Genomic DNA, 14,776 nt, shown 5'->3' with positions numbered 1-14,776 from the left:
ACTTATGCCAGATTCCATCACCCAGAGTAAGATTTACCCAAATTAACCTGTAGTCCCAATTAGCGTCAGAAAAGTGCCTATTTTAAAATCAAGTTTTACGGGAAAATAAACAATAGCAGGAGCCCATTACCCGGAGCTTCCATCTGTATTGTACCCTTGAGTCAACCCTGTCCCGTATCTTTCTGTTTTTAGAACTACTACATTTTGACGTATGTGAGTTATGTGACGTACGTGACTGAGAACATACACGGGACGAAAAATTGGATTTATATAGCGTCAAATGTCTTGTCAAAGGCGCGATAAAGACCGCGTTTGTTACAGCTTTACATGCCTTTGACGCGCGTCAAATATTATCTTTGCGGTTGCCTTTGCAGGGGGGTCTCAGGTGGTAAAGGCCGTTTTTACTACAGTTTTACACCCAACCTTTGACAAGCGCCAAAGGTATTATTTGACAACCCTTTGTTACCCTCACAAAGGTGTCGTCAAAGATGTCTCAGCTTCAATTCAAAGACGTGGCAAAAGTGTTGTCAAAGATGTCTGAGATTCAGTTCAAAGGTTTGACAAAGGCGTGGTCAAACATGTCTGAGATTCAGGTTAAAGATTTGACAAAGGTGTAGTCAAACATGTTTGAGATTCAAGTCAAAGATTTAGCAAAGGTGTAGCCAAAGATGTCTTGGGGTGTATTTATAGCTGTTGGCTTGAAGCGCTGAATTGAAAACTCAGATCTCTGGACTACTTTTCCTTAATCAGGACGGTAGGACGGAAACTTCTGAATTTTTCTAGCCGTAACAAAGACACCGTTCAACTCAAACAACTGTCCATCATAAATGTACTTGAGTCTCAATTGAAATGTTTTTCAAATATCTGAAATATGTCTAGAGTGGCATTTCTGAAACTACCGTAGTCAAATTAATTTGCCATCCACCCCCGTGTTATGCCATATGAGAGACAGACTGAAATGCAGATACGACGAAAAACTGTGTTTTTCCATTTTTTTATTCAAAGGAATTCATACTCTAGGTAAAACCAAGAATCTCACACCTTACATTCTGTAATATCTCCAGGAATCGATTTTGTTGCGCATTTTTAAGTGGTAGTATACATCCAAAATGTAAATGTAAAAGGGTATAAATAAATCGAAGGATGAGAAAGAATTTTTTTCAATTCCAGTGCTTCACTTCTCTCAAGGCTTCAATTTATTTATACCTGTAATATTTACACTACACGCACAACAAGCGCCGTGTTATCAACAACTTTGTTGCATAACAAGTAAAATCACTGTCACCGTATAATTAGTTAAGTTAATTTATGACAAACAATCATGACACCTCTCTTGGAAGTATCATGTAACTGACACAATATCAAGAGTAGTGGACATAAGTGACAGGATAAATGGAACTACTGAAAACTTTGAATAAAAAAAAAACTGATATAATCTTGATTTTTTTCTTACTCACCAACAACAGGTCAAAACCGAAAGGAACTTCCCATGAAACAGCGTTTTAACTTTGAGGCAAGCTAATAAGTTATATTTATGTTGTAGTTCATTGTGGAAAACAGCTTTAGCCACACCGACTTGAAATTAACAAAATAAACTTCGAGTAAACGCTTTTTCATGCGAAAATCCGCCAAAATTATTTTTAACTCTTTGTGCCGAAAAGACACTCAATCGACGGCCACCAGCATACTAACTAGATTTTGCACCAATTGTAATCATTGATTTCATTTTTTTTCTGTATGATTAAAGTCTTGCGGTGACAGTGTGAAGTGAAGAGACTTTGGCTTTCCCATTTTTATTACGTGCCGGGAAATAAATGTAAGTTCTAATTGTTCTATTTCCTCGATAGAAGTTAAGACTTCTTCAACAACGAACTATTGATATTCTTGATGCAAAAAAATTGGTTTTCTTCAAATGAGACGGCCATTGTTTTATGAGTAATATAAAATGCAACTCTCCAACTCACACAATCGGTCACCCAATAAATGGTTTAGCAGCACGTCAATCAGGTATCAGGTATCAGGCAGGATTCCTGGTAGTATGCTGATGGGCTTCTAAGGTGAACTTTTGAAGTCACCTAAATCCACTTCAAAAGCCGAGAAAGTCCTCTTTAAAAAAACAGTGAAATTCTGCTGCTATTCTACTGCATTTTTTGCACAGAACACATTTTTTCCAAAGAATGGTTATTTGTGCATAGAAGTCAAGACAACCAGACATTCTCTATATATGCATTAGCATGGCTATTAGTTGATAGTCAGCAAGTGCGTCAACTAAAGATTTCCAATAGATTATCAACAGCATTTTGGGCGGTATGACGGTCAAGTTTCCTTGGTCAAACTCTCTTAATCTCTAATACTGGTTTAACGCTGTTACCAAGTTTTAAGCACTGCGGAACAACGCGGATTGCCCACTGCAAGGCGTCTTGCGGGGCAATACGCTGCTCTGACAAGTTTTCTGGTTGTTGTTATCTTGTCCTATGAGGCCACCTAGGCGGATCTTCTACGCAACGATTTTCCGTCCAAAGATCTCATCAACATGTCGAGCTGGGTTGACCACCAAGGCAGCCTTTGTCATGAACTTCCTTTTCCTCTTCCTTTCTTCCTCGTTTTCAAGCTCTTCGCTATCACCACTATCACCAGTCGCGGAGTTGTCTGATGACATTTACGAATTAAGACTTCAGCACAATTTCTTGCTTGATTTTAATGGCCTCTTTTATCGTGACACTTTCTGTGAAATGAAAGGAAAAGGCAAAATAACTTCACCATGCTGAATTTCCACCTTTCTGCACTTTACTCACATTTCCCAGCATTTGTAGTGTCTCTGTATGCATTTCAGATATATAGAAAACAGACGACGACGGCGAAAAAAAGAGTGGCAGATTAGGGCCAAGAAGGAAGTTCAGGACATTCTCAATCAGTCTTTTCTACGTTTATGTGAATAGTAAAGACCATTGGTCGCTGTTTAATCAGAGCGACCCCAACAGAGAAGATGCTGTGGTCGTCGAGAATTCATTGGTTTACAGTCAACCAAAACTAACCCGGCCTGTGAGCCCTCGACCTTTTAGTCAAGACTAGCCCGCAGGGTACCCAAAATAAACCAAATAAACCTTTCCCCGATCCACTAAATCCTGAACGGCCCTTACCAGGCAAGTACTGCTGGTTGTATGTTCGATATTTATCAGCATTTTTTTTTTCAGGGAACGGGTTCCAGCGCTTTCTGAGCTATCACGTATGATCTTTATGGGCTATTGATGCCCTATTACAACAAAGAAAGAAACGGTAACTTATGTTAGTGTCTTTCTTGTGATCTAAAAGGATTCTATTTTGGAATCGAACGGACTAATCGAGCTAATTTTCCATGATGCAAATCCCTTCCTTAACCACACAAAGGAAAAGACACAAACAAATCGAGAGGATCAGTAAACCATTAAGGTTCTGTCTCCTATCATAGATAGCGCAAGCTCGATATATGTGTATCTGTACTATATTATGTGCGAGTAGGAATTTTAAGATTTGTATGGGTCAATGGTTTTTCGCAAAAGTAAAAAACATATATGTATAGACTTACGTTTTAAAATAAGAAATAGTTTCTCTCGCTTCAGTATTGTGTTTCTTTGTCTTTGCTTCAGTTTCTTGTTTCGATTAAGAGCGGTTTAGGTGGTTTTCGGTCCCTCTTCTATAGAGAGGGAAAAGAGGAGGAACTAAAAACCACCTAAATAGATCTTAATGAATGCAAATAAGTTCGATCGAAAGTTGTTTCGATCGAAGGTCGTTTCGATCGACAAAAGTCAATTCGATCGAAGGCAAGAATCAGTTCGATCGAAGACTGTAACTATTGCTTAAGTGTATTGAACTTACTATTTATCAAATCGGCTTTTAAGTTGCTTTAACAGAAAACAGACGCGCAAACATTACCATTACCATTCGCACAAACATTACACAACACAAGAACTTTTATTATCTATACGCTTGCAAAACTGTAGTTTTTATAAACATTTACTCTTCGATCGAACTGACTCTTGCCTTCGATCGAAATGACTTTTGGTTTCGATCGAAACGAACTTCGATCGAAACGACCTTCGATCGAAACGACCGGTTACCGATCTTAATGGACCCAGAAACCGTACCAAAGACAAATAAACAGAAGACTGAAGCGAAGTAAGCTCTTTTTTTAATTTTAAATCGTAAATACTTTTTAAATTTTGAGAAAAGCCGTTTTCCCCGTACAAACCCCTATATTTCTGCTCTTGCATAAAAAAGTACAGTACAGATACGCATATATCGAGCTTGGGCTACCTGTGGTGGAACGCAAAATTTGTTATGCGCAGTGAACGTTGCATCTGGTGACACTCCTTGCGAAAATATTGGGGAATCTGCGCTGCAAATAACCCAAGATGCCCCCCTTCAACAAGGGTAATTTATACTGTAGGCAAAAGTGCAGAATATTTTGCTAGTACAAATCTATCATTTTCGTTTAGCGGCTCAGCTGTGAAGATTTCATTTAAAACTAATGCTGCTACTATCAGAAATTCAATTCTCATTTTAAGTGGATTTATACTGATGATGGTCAGTATAAAAAAGCCCTAGAGCGCTGGATCGAGGACAATATGATGTCATTCTTAATCAGTAAACCGCAAACCTATTCCAAGGGTAAAGGGTGGGGTTTTCTACCTAACAGTTGTCATGTCGGGTAGTTTAATTGATTTTACAAATTCAGTGTATTAATTTCTTTAGTTTTCAAAGTCTTCACCAAAGGGAACCCGGCAAAGCAGGAACCAAATAAAATGTATTCTAATATTTGAGAGCAAATATACTGCAGCCTTACAGGCATGAGAGAATTAGTAACGATTTTCTTCTTATAGACACATGTTTGCATTCATTTTACACTACAAGCTGACAATCTCCCTTCTTCAACTTTTTGTTCTACCAACAGGCCCTGAAGATAAAACCCTTAACCCTTTTAATCCAAATTGCCGAGGGGGAAGACGAGTGTGCTAATAACAATAGTATATGCCCTCTAACTAGGACTCTAAATTTAGTAAAGGCTGCTTGGTGTTTTCTTGAAGTGCAGTATTTAATTCAATTTGCATAACCTATGATTATCTTATTGCTAGTAGATGGAGGGAGAGGATTTAATGGGGAAAGCAAATAGACCATTTTACAGTTGTGGCTAAGTTACCAGGCCTAACAATGGAAGCGAGGCTACCGGTGACCCTGTTTTGATACAAACCTTCATGCTTTTGTAATGCTAATATGGACTAATTAGCATTACAACAACACAATTTACATGATAAAAGCAGTGAGGTCTGTATCAATGCAAGGTCACCGGCAGCCTCGCAGCCATTCATAGGTTTGGTCGCTGAGCAAACAACTGTAAAATGGCCTATTGTGTATCTCATTTCTTAGTTATGCTAGGCGTAAGTGGTTCTTTAGTTAATATAACACATACATGTGTAAGTAATGAATGGGGTACTACTGTAAGAATGGCTATTACCTCATGACATCTTTGTAGTTTTCTTGGCATGTGTAAAATAATGTTCTGCATTCCTGCTCAGATCTGTTTTTGTCCTTGCATCTTTGGGAATAAAAAGAGGTCTTAATTTCTTGTACAGAAAGATTTAAGTTGATACCATGCACATATTGAGAAGTGCTTTATTAATGCATAGTGATATGACATGTGCACATCTGAACTTCATGAAAAGACAAAGGCACTAATCTAATTAGGGTACACACTGCTGCCAATAACTGATGACTGCAAACATGTACTCTATTGTTTGCAAAAAATGTGGGTGCTTTAATTAAGAAATAGCCTTGCATTCTTAGATGCAGATGCTCCTCAAGCAATGGCAGTAGTGTTGTGATTGAATCTCTGCTGTTTTCGTCTTCAAAGTTTCAATGTACTCCTGCCTGAAACATAATTGGCTAACCTAAAAACACAATTATTTTCAACCATGTTTTAAAAAAATAATAAAATTATTTTTTGAATAATCTTACTTCTTATGATGTATCCTTGTTTGCCTTTGTCCACGGTACTGAATATTTCCAATATTTCTGTATTTACTACTTAATTTGTACTATTGAGGGGTTACTGGCTTTATGAATTGCAAATTAAAGTTAAAGGTAAAATGTCTGTCATTAATTCATTGTTATATATCAGACATACATTCTGCATGTACATTCACTTGAAATGTCAAAATCAGTATGTTTTCATGGGGATTAGATTAGACATTGACAGGGTGACACTTATTTTTCCTTAATCAATCACTGAAAACTTATGTCCCCATTAATTAATTCAATTAACCTTTTGACACCCAAACCGGTCAGACTTAGTATTTTACTCTGTCTAATGCCAGACGATTTTACTCGTCAATGGGGAACCCCCTTGAGTCAATGGGTTAATTAATCTGAGCTACTTAGATTTTTTTGCTAATAATCAAACAGAACATTTTTTGATACTGAAATGCCCAAGATCCCTAGATTTATCTTCACCACCACTTGGTGAACAACATTCTCTAGTACAGATGATAAAGTGAGTTTCCTCAAACATTTTGATTTCTTCATATTAACATTCATGATGGTTTTACCTGAAAGTTAAGTCATAAGAAAATAATAATATATAGAGGTAAAGAGGTATAAGATGTATAAATTCAAAATGGTCTTAAATTTCATTGTGAAAATTTATGATCTTCCTGATTCCTTCTTGGATCAGCAAGCTTGGTAAAGGATTATTTGCAACTAGATCCATTTTATTATAACAAAGCTCTTGTGGTTTATTATTTTTTTTACCCATTGCAGACTCACCATGCACCTGGGAATCATTTCTTTCAAAGATTGGCTGGAATAAAACCAATAATGAAACAGATACTCTGAGACTTTCAGTCAAATGACCTGCAATAGGCATCTGGCACGGAGAGCTTTCAGAGATCAATTACAGAAAGATGTAAGATGGTGTTAGACATGTTCTGGGATGTTATCTTTATATTCTGAACACCAATGCAAGTCCTCTGTATTGTGCTATACAGCCAGCGTGGCAGGAAATTCGTGCACTGTTTCATTACAAAATAGTGACTGTTTTTTTTTTCTTTTCCAGTTTCCCTACCTTTGTTTTTGAAATCCAGTGTAACGTGCTGGGAAATTATCTGTCACTTTTACTGCCATTATTTAAAAGTAGAAACTAATCACGAAGTGATAATCCTTCAATCGCTATAAACTTACACTCAGCAAAAAGGATGACTTACGTGTATGAAGCGTAGCGGCTTTGTTGTGAACTGTGAGATGAAAAGTGAATGAAAAAGACGAATAATTTTTAGATTGGCTTTTGAGTTAGGTGAACCAAATAGAATACTACTAAATGTCATAACGCATACGTACCCAACTTCTTTTTTTTTTCCACTGGCTTCTCCCGTTCCCATCGCTATCTTTGACCTTGCTTGTATTGTCTCTAGTAAATTTTCGATACCGTTTTGAGTTGTATGTTCAGTGTCCGGTCTTGCATACCTTCATTATCCCCTAGCTGAGACCTTTATCTTTCACAAAACATAATTTTTACCCGGCTGTAAGTTTTCCCAAAAGTAAGATGCTCCAAGTATATCGAAAGAATAAAAAACGACAAGTAGAACAAGCTACCGACGAACTTTTCGGAAGGTACATTTTCCCGCTCTTTTGTATATCCCATAAAAGGAGTTCTTGAATCAAGCCTCTCCCCAGTGTCTTTCCTTCGGACCTTGTAGAGAGGTAAGGTTGGGGGGAGCATTCCTTTGCTGAGGTCGACGGAATTTTGGCACTAGTGCTCATTGAATTTTGGAAAAGCGAAAATCGACAAGAATGTGAACTCAGGCTACATTTTGCAACTGGTAGACGTTTTTCAAGCAATAGATTGAATGTGTACGTGTTCGTGATAGGGGATATGGGGGAAATGTCACCGAGGGGGTAAAGGAGGAAAGCGAACTCACACTCTACGACGGTCAGTGTTCCGTATTTGCCGAATCGTTTAATCTCCCAAAAGCGTTGCCTTGGTTTTGTGTCTTTCCTTTGGCAATGCAAGTATCAACAAAGTAGGAAAGCCTGTTAGGATTTGACTTCACATTTGACGATAGTCAAACTTGAAGTCAAAGATGCTATCGTATTTGTCTTCGCCTTTGTCATTTAACAAAGGAACGCACAAAGCTTCTTCAGATTTGACTTCACATTTAACGCGCGTCAAATGTGAAGTCAAAGTTGTTACGAATTTGACTTGACCTTTACCATGGTCAAAGGCATAAGCAAATTGGTAAAGGATTTGACCGTACGTTTGACGTGCGTCAAAGGTAAAGTCAAAAGCGATTCCAGATTTGACTTAAGCTTTGCCAAAGATCAAATGTGCAGCAAATCCAATTTTTCGTCCCGTGATACGTGAAGTGGTACACATACGTCACATACGTATGTGACGTAATAAATGGCTGACCATAGGTCTGTTATGATCAGCTATTGTGAAAACACCCAGTAAAGACCCCCTGCGAGGTGCTTCTAAAAGCAGAAAGACATGGGACAGGGTTGTCTCAGAGGGTTAATATGGAAGATGGAGGCTCCTGACAATAGACCAAATCGGCTGAACCAATGTACCCAATCCAAACCCCTTGGGAATGAAATGTTTTATTCCAGGTATTTCCTTATCATTTAAATCTGAATGCCACATTATCATGCAAGTACAACAGACAAAGAATCTTAACCCCGAGAGATTTGAATAAGTGGTTTGCAACCAATATAATAGACGCAGATGACAATGATGTAAAGTAAAATTGCCTTTGGACGAACAAAGAAGTTCATGAGAGATCTTTTGCCTTTGTCCACCAACATGGCGACGATGATGTAAGGTGAAAACCACCCATTTGGTATAACATTTGGTATATTAATTACTTTCTTGCAAAAGTTTAAAGAGAACCTCCACTCCCGCTAATGAATGAATTTAAACCTAACAAAATAATGTTTGCAATCAAATTCGATCGACATTTTTCTCCAAAAAAGTGTTTTAATCGACAGAAATAAACTTTAAAATCACTAATTTTCTCTTTCAAATTTCCCGGGCGTCGCCATCTTGAATTGAATTGTGACGTGTTACGGTTGCCCTTACTGTTTTCATACAAAGAGATTTTGTTTTCAAAGAATAAGGCAACCACGACACGTCTCAATTATTCAACATGGCGGTGCCCGGGAAATTTGAAAACCAGTGACAAGCGTTTTTTAAAATTCATATATTATAGAAACAAACCATTCCAATAGAAAAAGTTCGAACACAATTGATTGTAAACATTATGTTCTGTGGTTTAAACTTATTTTCTTCTTTCAGTGGAGCTTTCCTTTAAAACTTAAACTTTTTTTACGTTGATGGAAACATACCTGATACCAGATTCTTACTCTTGGGTAATGGACTCGTGCTCATTGTAGTTCATTACACCCCCCATTTGAAGTACGGGTTTCCCCCTCCGTGTCCTCTACATTGCCAAATACATGCATTGATTGTGATCTCCAGGTTATTTTGCATTGGAAGTTCATTAAAAAGACAGTAGAATGAAATATCTCCGCAGCCTTTCACTGCATACTAATTCAGAGACCAAGTATCACTCCTGTATCAGTATACGTTATGGAAGTTTCCCTGAGAAATCGAGCCGCGAACAAATCACCCTTCAAAATCCGGAAGTTTGCCTACATTTTTGGGGTTTTTAAACTTTAATTGAGAGATCAAGAAACTAACTATTTTGCAATGAAAGCTCAAAAACTTTATGATAAAAATAACATTTATACAGGAGCGCATCAAGGGGAGCCTCACCTCCCATACTTGTCCTGGGAGTCATTTATTTCCCGAGTAGATTTATTTATAGAACGTCTCTCTTGGGAGATTCAGCACACCCTCTGTTGCAGAAGCCAATCAAAACAGAGCTATCTCATGATAAAGGGAGATATAATACTTTTTGCGGGAAAAACATGTTCCAAAAAAATAATAATAATAATCGGAAAGGGAGAAAATCGAGCAAAGAGATCACCTCAAGGAATCTGGAAGTTTGCCTGATAAATATTTTTTGCAGTCTGTAAACTTTAAATGCACACTAATTAACAGATGAGGCAACTTCAAATTTCCTAGTTTTTCAGCTTCAAGAAGTTCTAACCTTCAAAAATTGCCTATTTTTAAAATCTTTTTCCCAAGGTCCCTCTGTGGAAAAATCCCACTATATAAACGGGTAAAAGACGTGTAATTGGTTCTGCGCCCCATTTGTAGGATTATTTTCACAGACAAATTCAAGTCCCTGAACTTACTATGCATACTAATCATCAGAACAGCCCTCTTTCCCTTCTCCCATAATACAATACGTTTTGAGGGGTTTTTTTACATAAAAACAAGTCATTTGCTCTTGGGAATGTATCATGCTTCACTGGACTGGATATCCACGTTTGTTTTAACGCAAATAAGCCCCCCAAATTTAATGTATTATGGGATTGGCGAAAATAGCGAAGGAGCCATTTTACAGATATGGCTGAGTTACCTGACACCTATGAAACGGCGAGGCTGTCATTGACTTTGTTTTAATATGAACCCCTCTACTTTTCTTCCGTATATAAGGATTAGTTAGTATCATAAAAATATGATTTACCTTATCAAAGCAATGAAGTCTGTATCAATACATAGGCCAGATCACTAAACAAACGACAGTATAATTGTCTATTTCTACTTTTCTAGTTATTTTGCTTCTGGAAATTTGGGCCCTACTACAAAAAAAAAAAAAAAAAAAAAAAAAAGGAAAAAAGAAAAGAAGATCCATATTTTAGACTAGACACTTTCCAACAATTTGCCATTTCTGTTATTCAAGGATTTTTTGCACCTTAGTTCAAAGAAAGATTCTAAAGGGTTAATCCTTTCGATGACTACTAATTGGCAAATCAGGCAACTTTGCCATAAGTTTTACTATTTTGGAAAAAAATGATCAAGAAGAAGAATGACTGTGACACATAGTAAATAGTCCTTTTAGAACGAAAAAGAGACTTTCTAGAGCCTGTCACTTGATGTCAATTGGGAACTTAGTATATGGAGCTAAAGAGGTATAATTGTCACAAGCTTAATGAAAAAAAAAAAATACCTGAAAGGCAGACCCCAAAGACTTAAAGTTATAATTAAGTATTCAGGGCCAAAATAACATGGGTGCTTGATCCTCATTTATGGAAGTTGACCATTTTGCCAAGACCATGATTTCTGTTAAGTGATTAACTCATACTGCAGAGAAGCTTAATTAAGAGAATCAGTACGTTACTATTACTTGAATCTCTCGGTAAAATAAGTTTATAAATCAACTTTAGCAATATTTACATATTTCTTTTCTTCTTTACTGCTTGATCGCCACTGGGGAAAAATACATTCAGTTGCTTTCAACAAGCCATACCATCAAAGTAACGAAAATGACATGTTGACGTATCAGAGTCCAACAAGTAGTTTTCTCACGTTTTAGATGCCGTTTCTGAAAAACAAAATATAGAAAGAAACAAAAGAGATAGTGGGTTAAAAAGTCAATGGGGATATACTTCTGATTTCTAAATGAATAAAAAAAAAATATGGTTATCCACCGTTTATGCTTAGTTATAATAGCTGCAGCAACGATTCCTATTCAATTGTCACTGTGACATGTAGAATGTAAGCCCTCAATACGTAACATTATTTTACATACGTAACTCGAGATCAGAGATTTCCTCCCATTCGATAGTAAGATTTTAACAGGTACCTGCTGCAAGAGAGTAAGTGACTGACCCTTGAATGCAGACAATATTCATTTCAATGGCCATCCAAAGCAGTTTGTAAAGCAACTTCATTTGTGACCGAGTTTGAAATCAGATTATTAGTTCCTGTTCCTCTCGACAACTTGTCGATTAAAACCCTGTACATTGCATTGCTTCTCCGTAATTTAAATTATATTTGAACAGCACTTACCATTCTTTTCGAGTTAGTGTTGGCCAAATTCGAACGTGACATCATCGCCAATTAGCACAAATGGCAACCAGTATTTACTGCGGAATACTTCTTTGTCTCCCGAAGAGATTTCATATTATGGTGAAGAGTTAAACTGGCACTTTTTCCAAATTCGGAATTTCCATGTGCAGCAATAAGCACCTCTTTTAAGCACCTCAGTTTTCGTTGCATTCCTGCCAGTGAGAGGCGTAGTCTGCAGAAGTTCTCCAATCATCTCTACCTCTTTCGTTGCGCACGGTAACTGTTCAATTGGCTCGCCATTGTCATAAGCGACTTCCTTTAAACAAGGACCTCCCACTAGCAGGTCTTCACTCTTACTAGAGACGTCGCCAGGTGCACCGTCGATCACTTTTAAAGCGGTCAGCGAGGGAATAGTACGGATCCTAACGGAGTCACTCAATGCGGAAAAAGGTGCCAGGCAAAATGGTCCATCACGAACAAAGACTAAGTCATCATCGTGGAGCAAATCTGCAATGGGATTGACTAAGACATCATACAATGGCTGCAAACAGTTGACGGAGAGCCTCAAGGACGGAGGGATTTTGTGAACGGCTTCTCTAATGCAATGAGAGTCGCTGCGTTTTCGGTCAAGCAAGCGATTCTCACAGCGAACAAGAGACCCCACGCTAATATGTTCAAAAGTAGTTTTCATCAGTGATTTAGCACTTTCATTTTCTATTTCCTTTTGCCTAAAGTGTATCATGCTACCTTTTCTCAGCAGCCAGAAACTGATCCTGTTTCCTTCAAGTACTGTGAAAACTGCTTCTGAAGGTAGATATTCTGATAAAGCGATAGTTTCCTTTGTAGTAACTTCTGAGGAAGGTTTCCATCAATCCCATATTGCACCTTCAAAATATCTGACAAAGCCTGTGCACTTCCTTGCTCAGCGGCATGCAGAGCCTCATTAACCTCTCCATTCTTCAAAACTGCTCTCCACAGAGTTGTGTACGCCTCTTGTTTTGTTTCACAAAAGCTTATTTTCCACGAATCTTCTGACAGAAGAAGTCACCTTGTTTCATCAAAATATTTTATGCTCAAGCGATAGTAATTAAGAGCTGTGCAGATGGAGCCAGAAAATTCATGGGCACAACCTAGCACGCGTTTCCCTGCCCTATTGGGTCCCCCGTTTCCTTAGCAATGCTAAGATGTTGTTTGTTAAAGAAACTAGCATTGTCAAGCTCACCCCCTGCGGAAATACGCAATGCTAAGATTGCCACAGGCTTTTCCCTCCCCGGCCCTGTCACCAACTTCTCGCGCAATACTAAGACGTTCTTTATGGTACTCTATGCCAGACTGGCATAGCCATTGCCGAGATTCCCATAAGCTTTTCCCTCCCCGGCCCTATCACCTACTTCTTTTGCAATATTAAGAGGTTGTTTGTGGTACTGTATGGCTTGCTTAAAATCGCCCAGGCTGTAATAGGCATTTCCGAGATTGCCATAGGCTTTTCCCTCCCCGGCCTTATCCCCTACTTCTTTCGCAATGCTAAGATCTTGTTTATGGTACTCTATGGCTTGCTTAAAATCGCCTATACTGTCAAAGGCATTGCCGAGATGACAATAGGCTCTTCCCTCACCGGCCCTATCCCCCCCTACTTCTTTTGCAATGCTGAGATGTTTTTTTAATGGTAATCTATGGCTTTCTTCAAATTGCCCATACTATCATAGTCATTTCCTAGATTGCCATAGGCCTCTCCCTCCCAGGCCCTTTCCTCAACTTCTTTCGCAATACTAAGACACTCTTTGTGGTACTTTATGGCTTGCTTAAAATTGCCAATGCTGTCATGGGCATTTCCGAGATTGCCATAGGCTCTTCCTTCTCCATCCTATCACCTACTTCTTTCGCAATACTAAGACCTTGTTTGTGGTACTCCAAGGCCTGCCTATAATTGCCCATATTGTGACATGCATTGCCAAGAGTGCTAAAAGCTTTTCCCTCCCCGGTCTTATCACCTACTTCTTTCGCAACACTGAGCTGTTTTTCGCAGTATTCTATGGCTTGCCTATAATTGCCTATACAGTCATAGTCAATGGCGAGATTGCCATAGGCTCTTCCCTCTCCGGCCCTATCCCTTGCTTCTTTTGCAATACTAAGCTGTTGTTCGTGGTACTCTATGATTTGCCTAAAGTTGCCCATTCCGTTATAGGCAATGCCGAGATCGCCATAGACACACCCTTCCAAAACCCGAAACCCTATGTCCTTAAAAATGCGTAATGCTTCTGTGTAATTCCTTATGGCCAGTTTAAAATCGCTAATGCCATAAAAATAGTCGCCCAGATTCCAACAAGCTAGACCGTCCATTGCTCTGTGTCCCTCTATATTCGCAATGATAAGCCCTTTCATATTCTGTTCCAAAACATCCAACTTTCTATCCACCATCCTTGATAATCAGAATTAGGAAAGTATTCTTCGAAAGCAGTGGCGCACCTAAAAGAAAAATAGACAGCCAAACACTGCATTTACCTACTGTTTTCACAAAGTCTGTTGTGTTGAAACAATCATAGACTAACAATTTTTAATACCGCTTATCATTACTATGGATCACTAAGCAATTTCAGGATCTATAGAGTGTTTGTTTTTAGCAATCATTGGAATAATTTAACTGAATTTCCATGACCTATTAAAGTTTCAACAAAATGCATAGTTGCTGGTTCAACAACTCTCCTATCCGTAAAAAAAAAGTTAATTTGATTCTATGACGTATTCTTTTAATTTCATTGCGTCTGCCTCAGCTTTTATTATTATGTGAGCAGCCCATGTTCCTTTCATACACATAATTGTTAAAATATT

General features: G+C 38.2%; 1 protein-coding gene across 1 annotated transcript; it reads right to left on the bottom strand.

The window, feature by feature from the left end:
• Positions 1-12,700: 12,700 nt before the first annotated feature.
• On the bottom strand, positions 12,701-14,365 carry LOC137972799 (G-protein-signaling modulator 1-like). Its single transcript, XM_068819512.1, has 3 exons — positions 13,819-14,365; positions 13,281-13,628; positions 12,701-12,978 (listed from the first exon to the last, which is right to left on the bottom strand). The coding sequence occupies exons 1-3, from the start codon at positions 14,363-14,365 to the stop codon at positions 12,701-12,703; spliced, it is 1,173 nt and encodes a 390-aa protein (XP_068675613.1).
• Positions 14,366-14,776: the final 411 nt, after the last annotated feature.

The sequence above is a fragment of the Montipora foliosa genome, chromosome 10 (assembly GCF_036669935.1).
Source record: "Montipora foliosa isolate CH-2021 chromosome 10, ASM3666993v2, whole genome shotgun sequence".
Taxonomy (NCBI): domain Eukaryota; kingdom Metazoa; phylum Cnidaria; class Anthozoa; order Scleractinia; family Acroporidae; genus Montipora; species Montipora foliosa.
Note: the sequence above shows the minus strand (reverse complement) of the source record. Positions and strands in the feature narration are given on the sequence as shown.

What these genes read in the sequence shown, in the direction of transcription:
- LOC137972799 (XM_068819512.1), bottom strand. Translation starts at nt 14,365, where the DNA reads ATGGTGGATAGAAAGTTGGATGTTTTGGAACAGAATATGAAAGGGCTT. An exon ending in TAGTATTGCGAAAGAAGTAG is followed by an intron (nt 13,629 to 13,818) that starts GTGATAGGATGG and finishes GGCAATTTGAAG; the next exon opens with AAAGCCATAGATTACCATTA. An exon ending in TCTCGGCAATGGCTATGCCA is followed by an intron (nt 12,979 to 13,280) that starts GTCTGGCATAGA and finishes TTCTTCTGTCAG; the next exon opens with AAGATTCGTGGAAAATAAGC.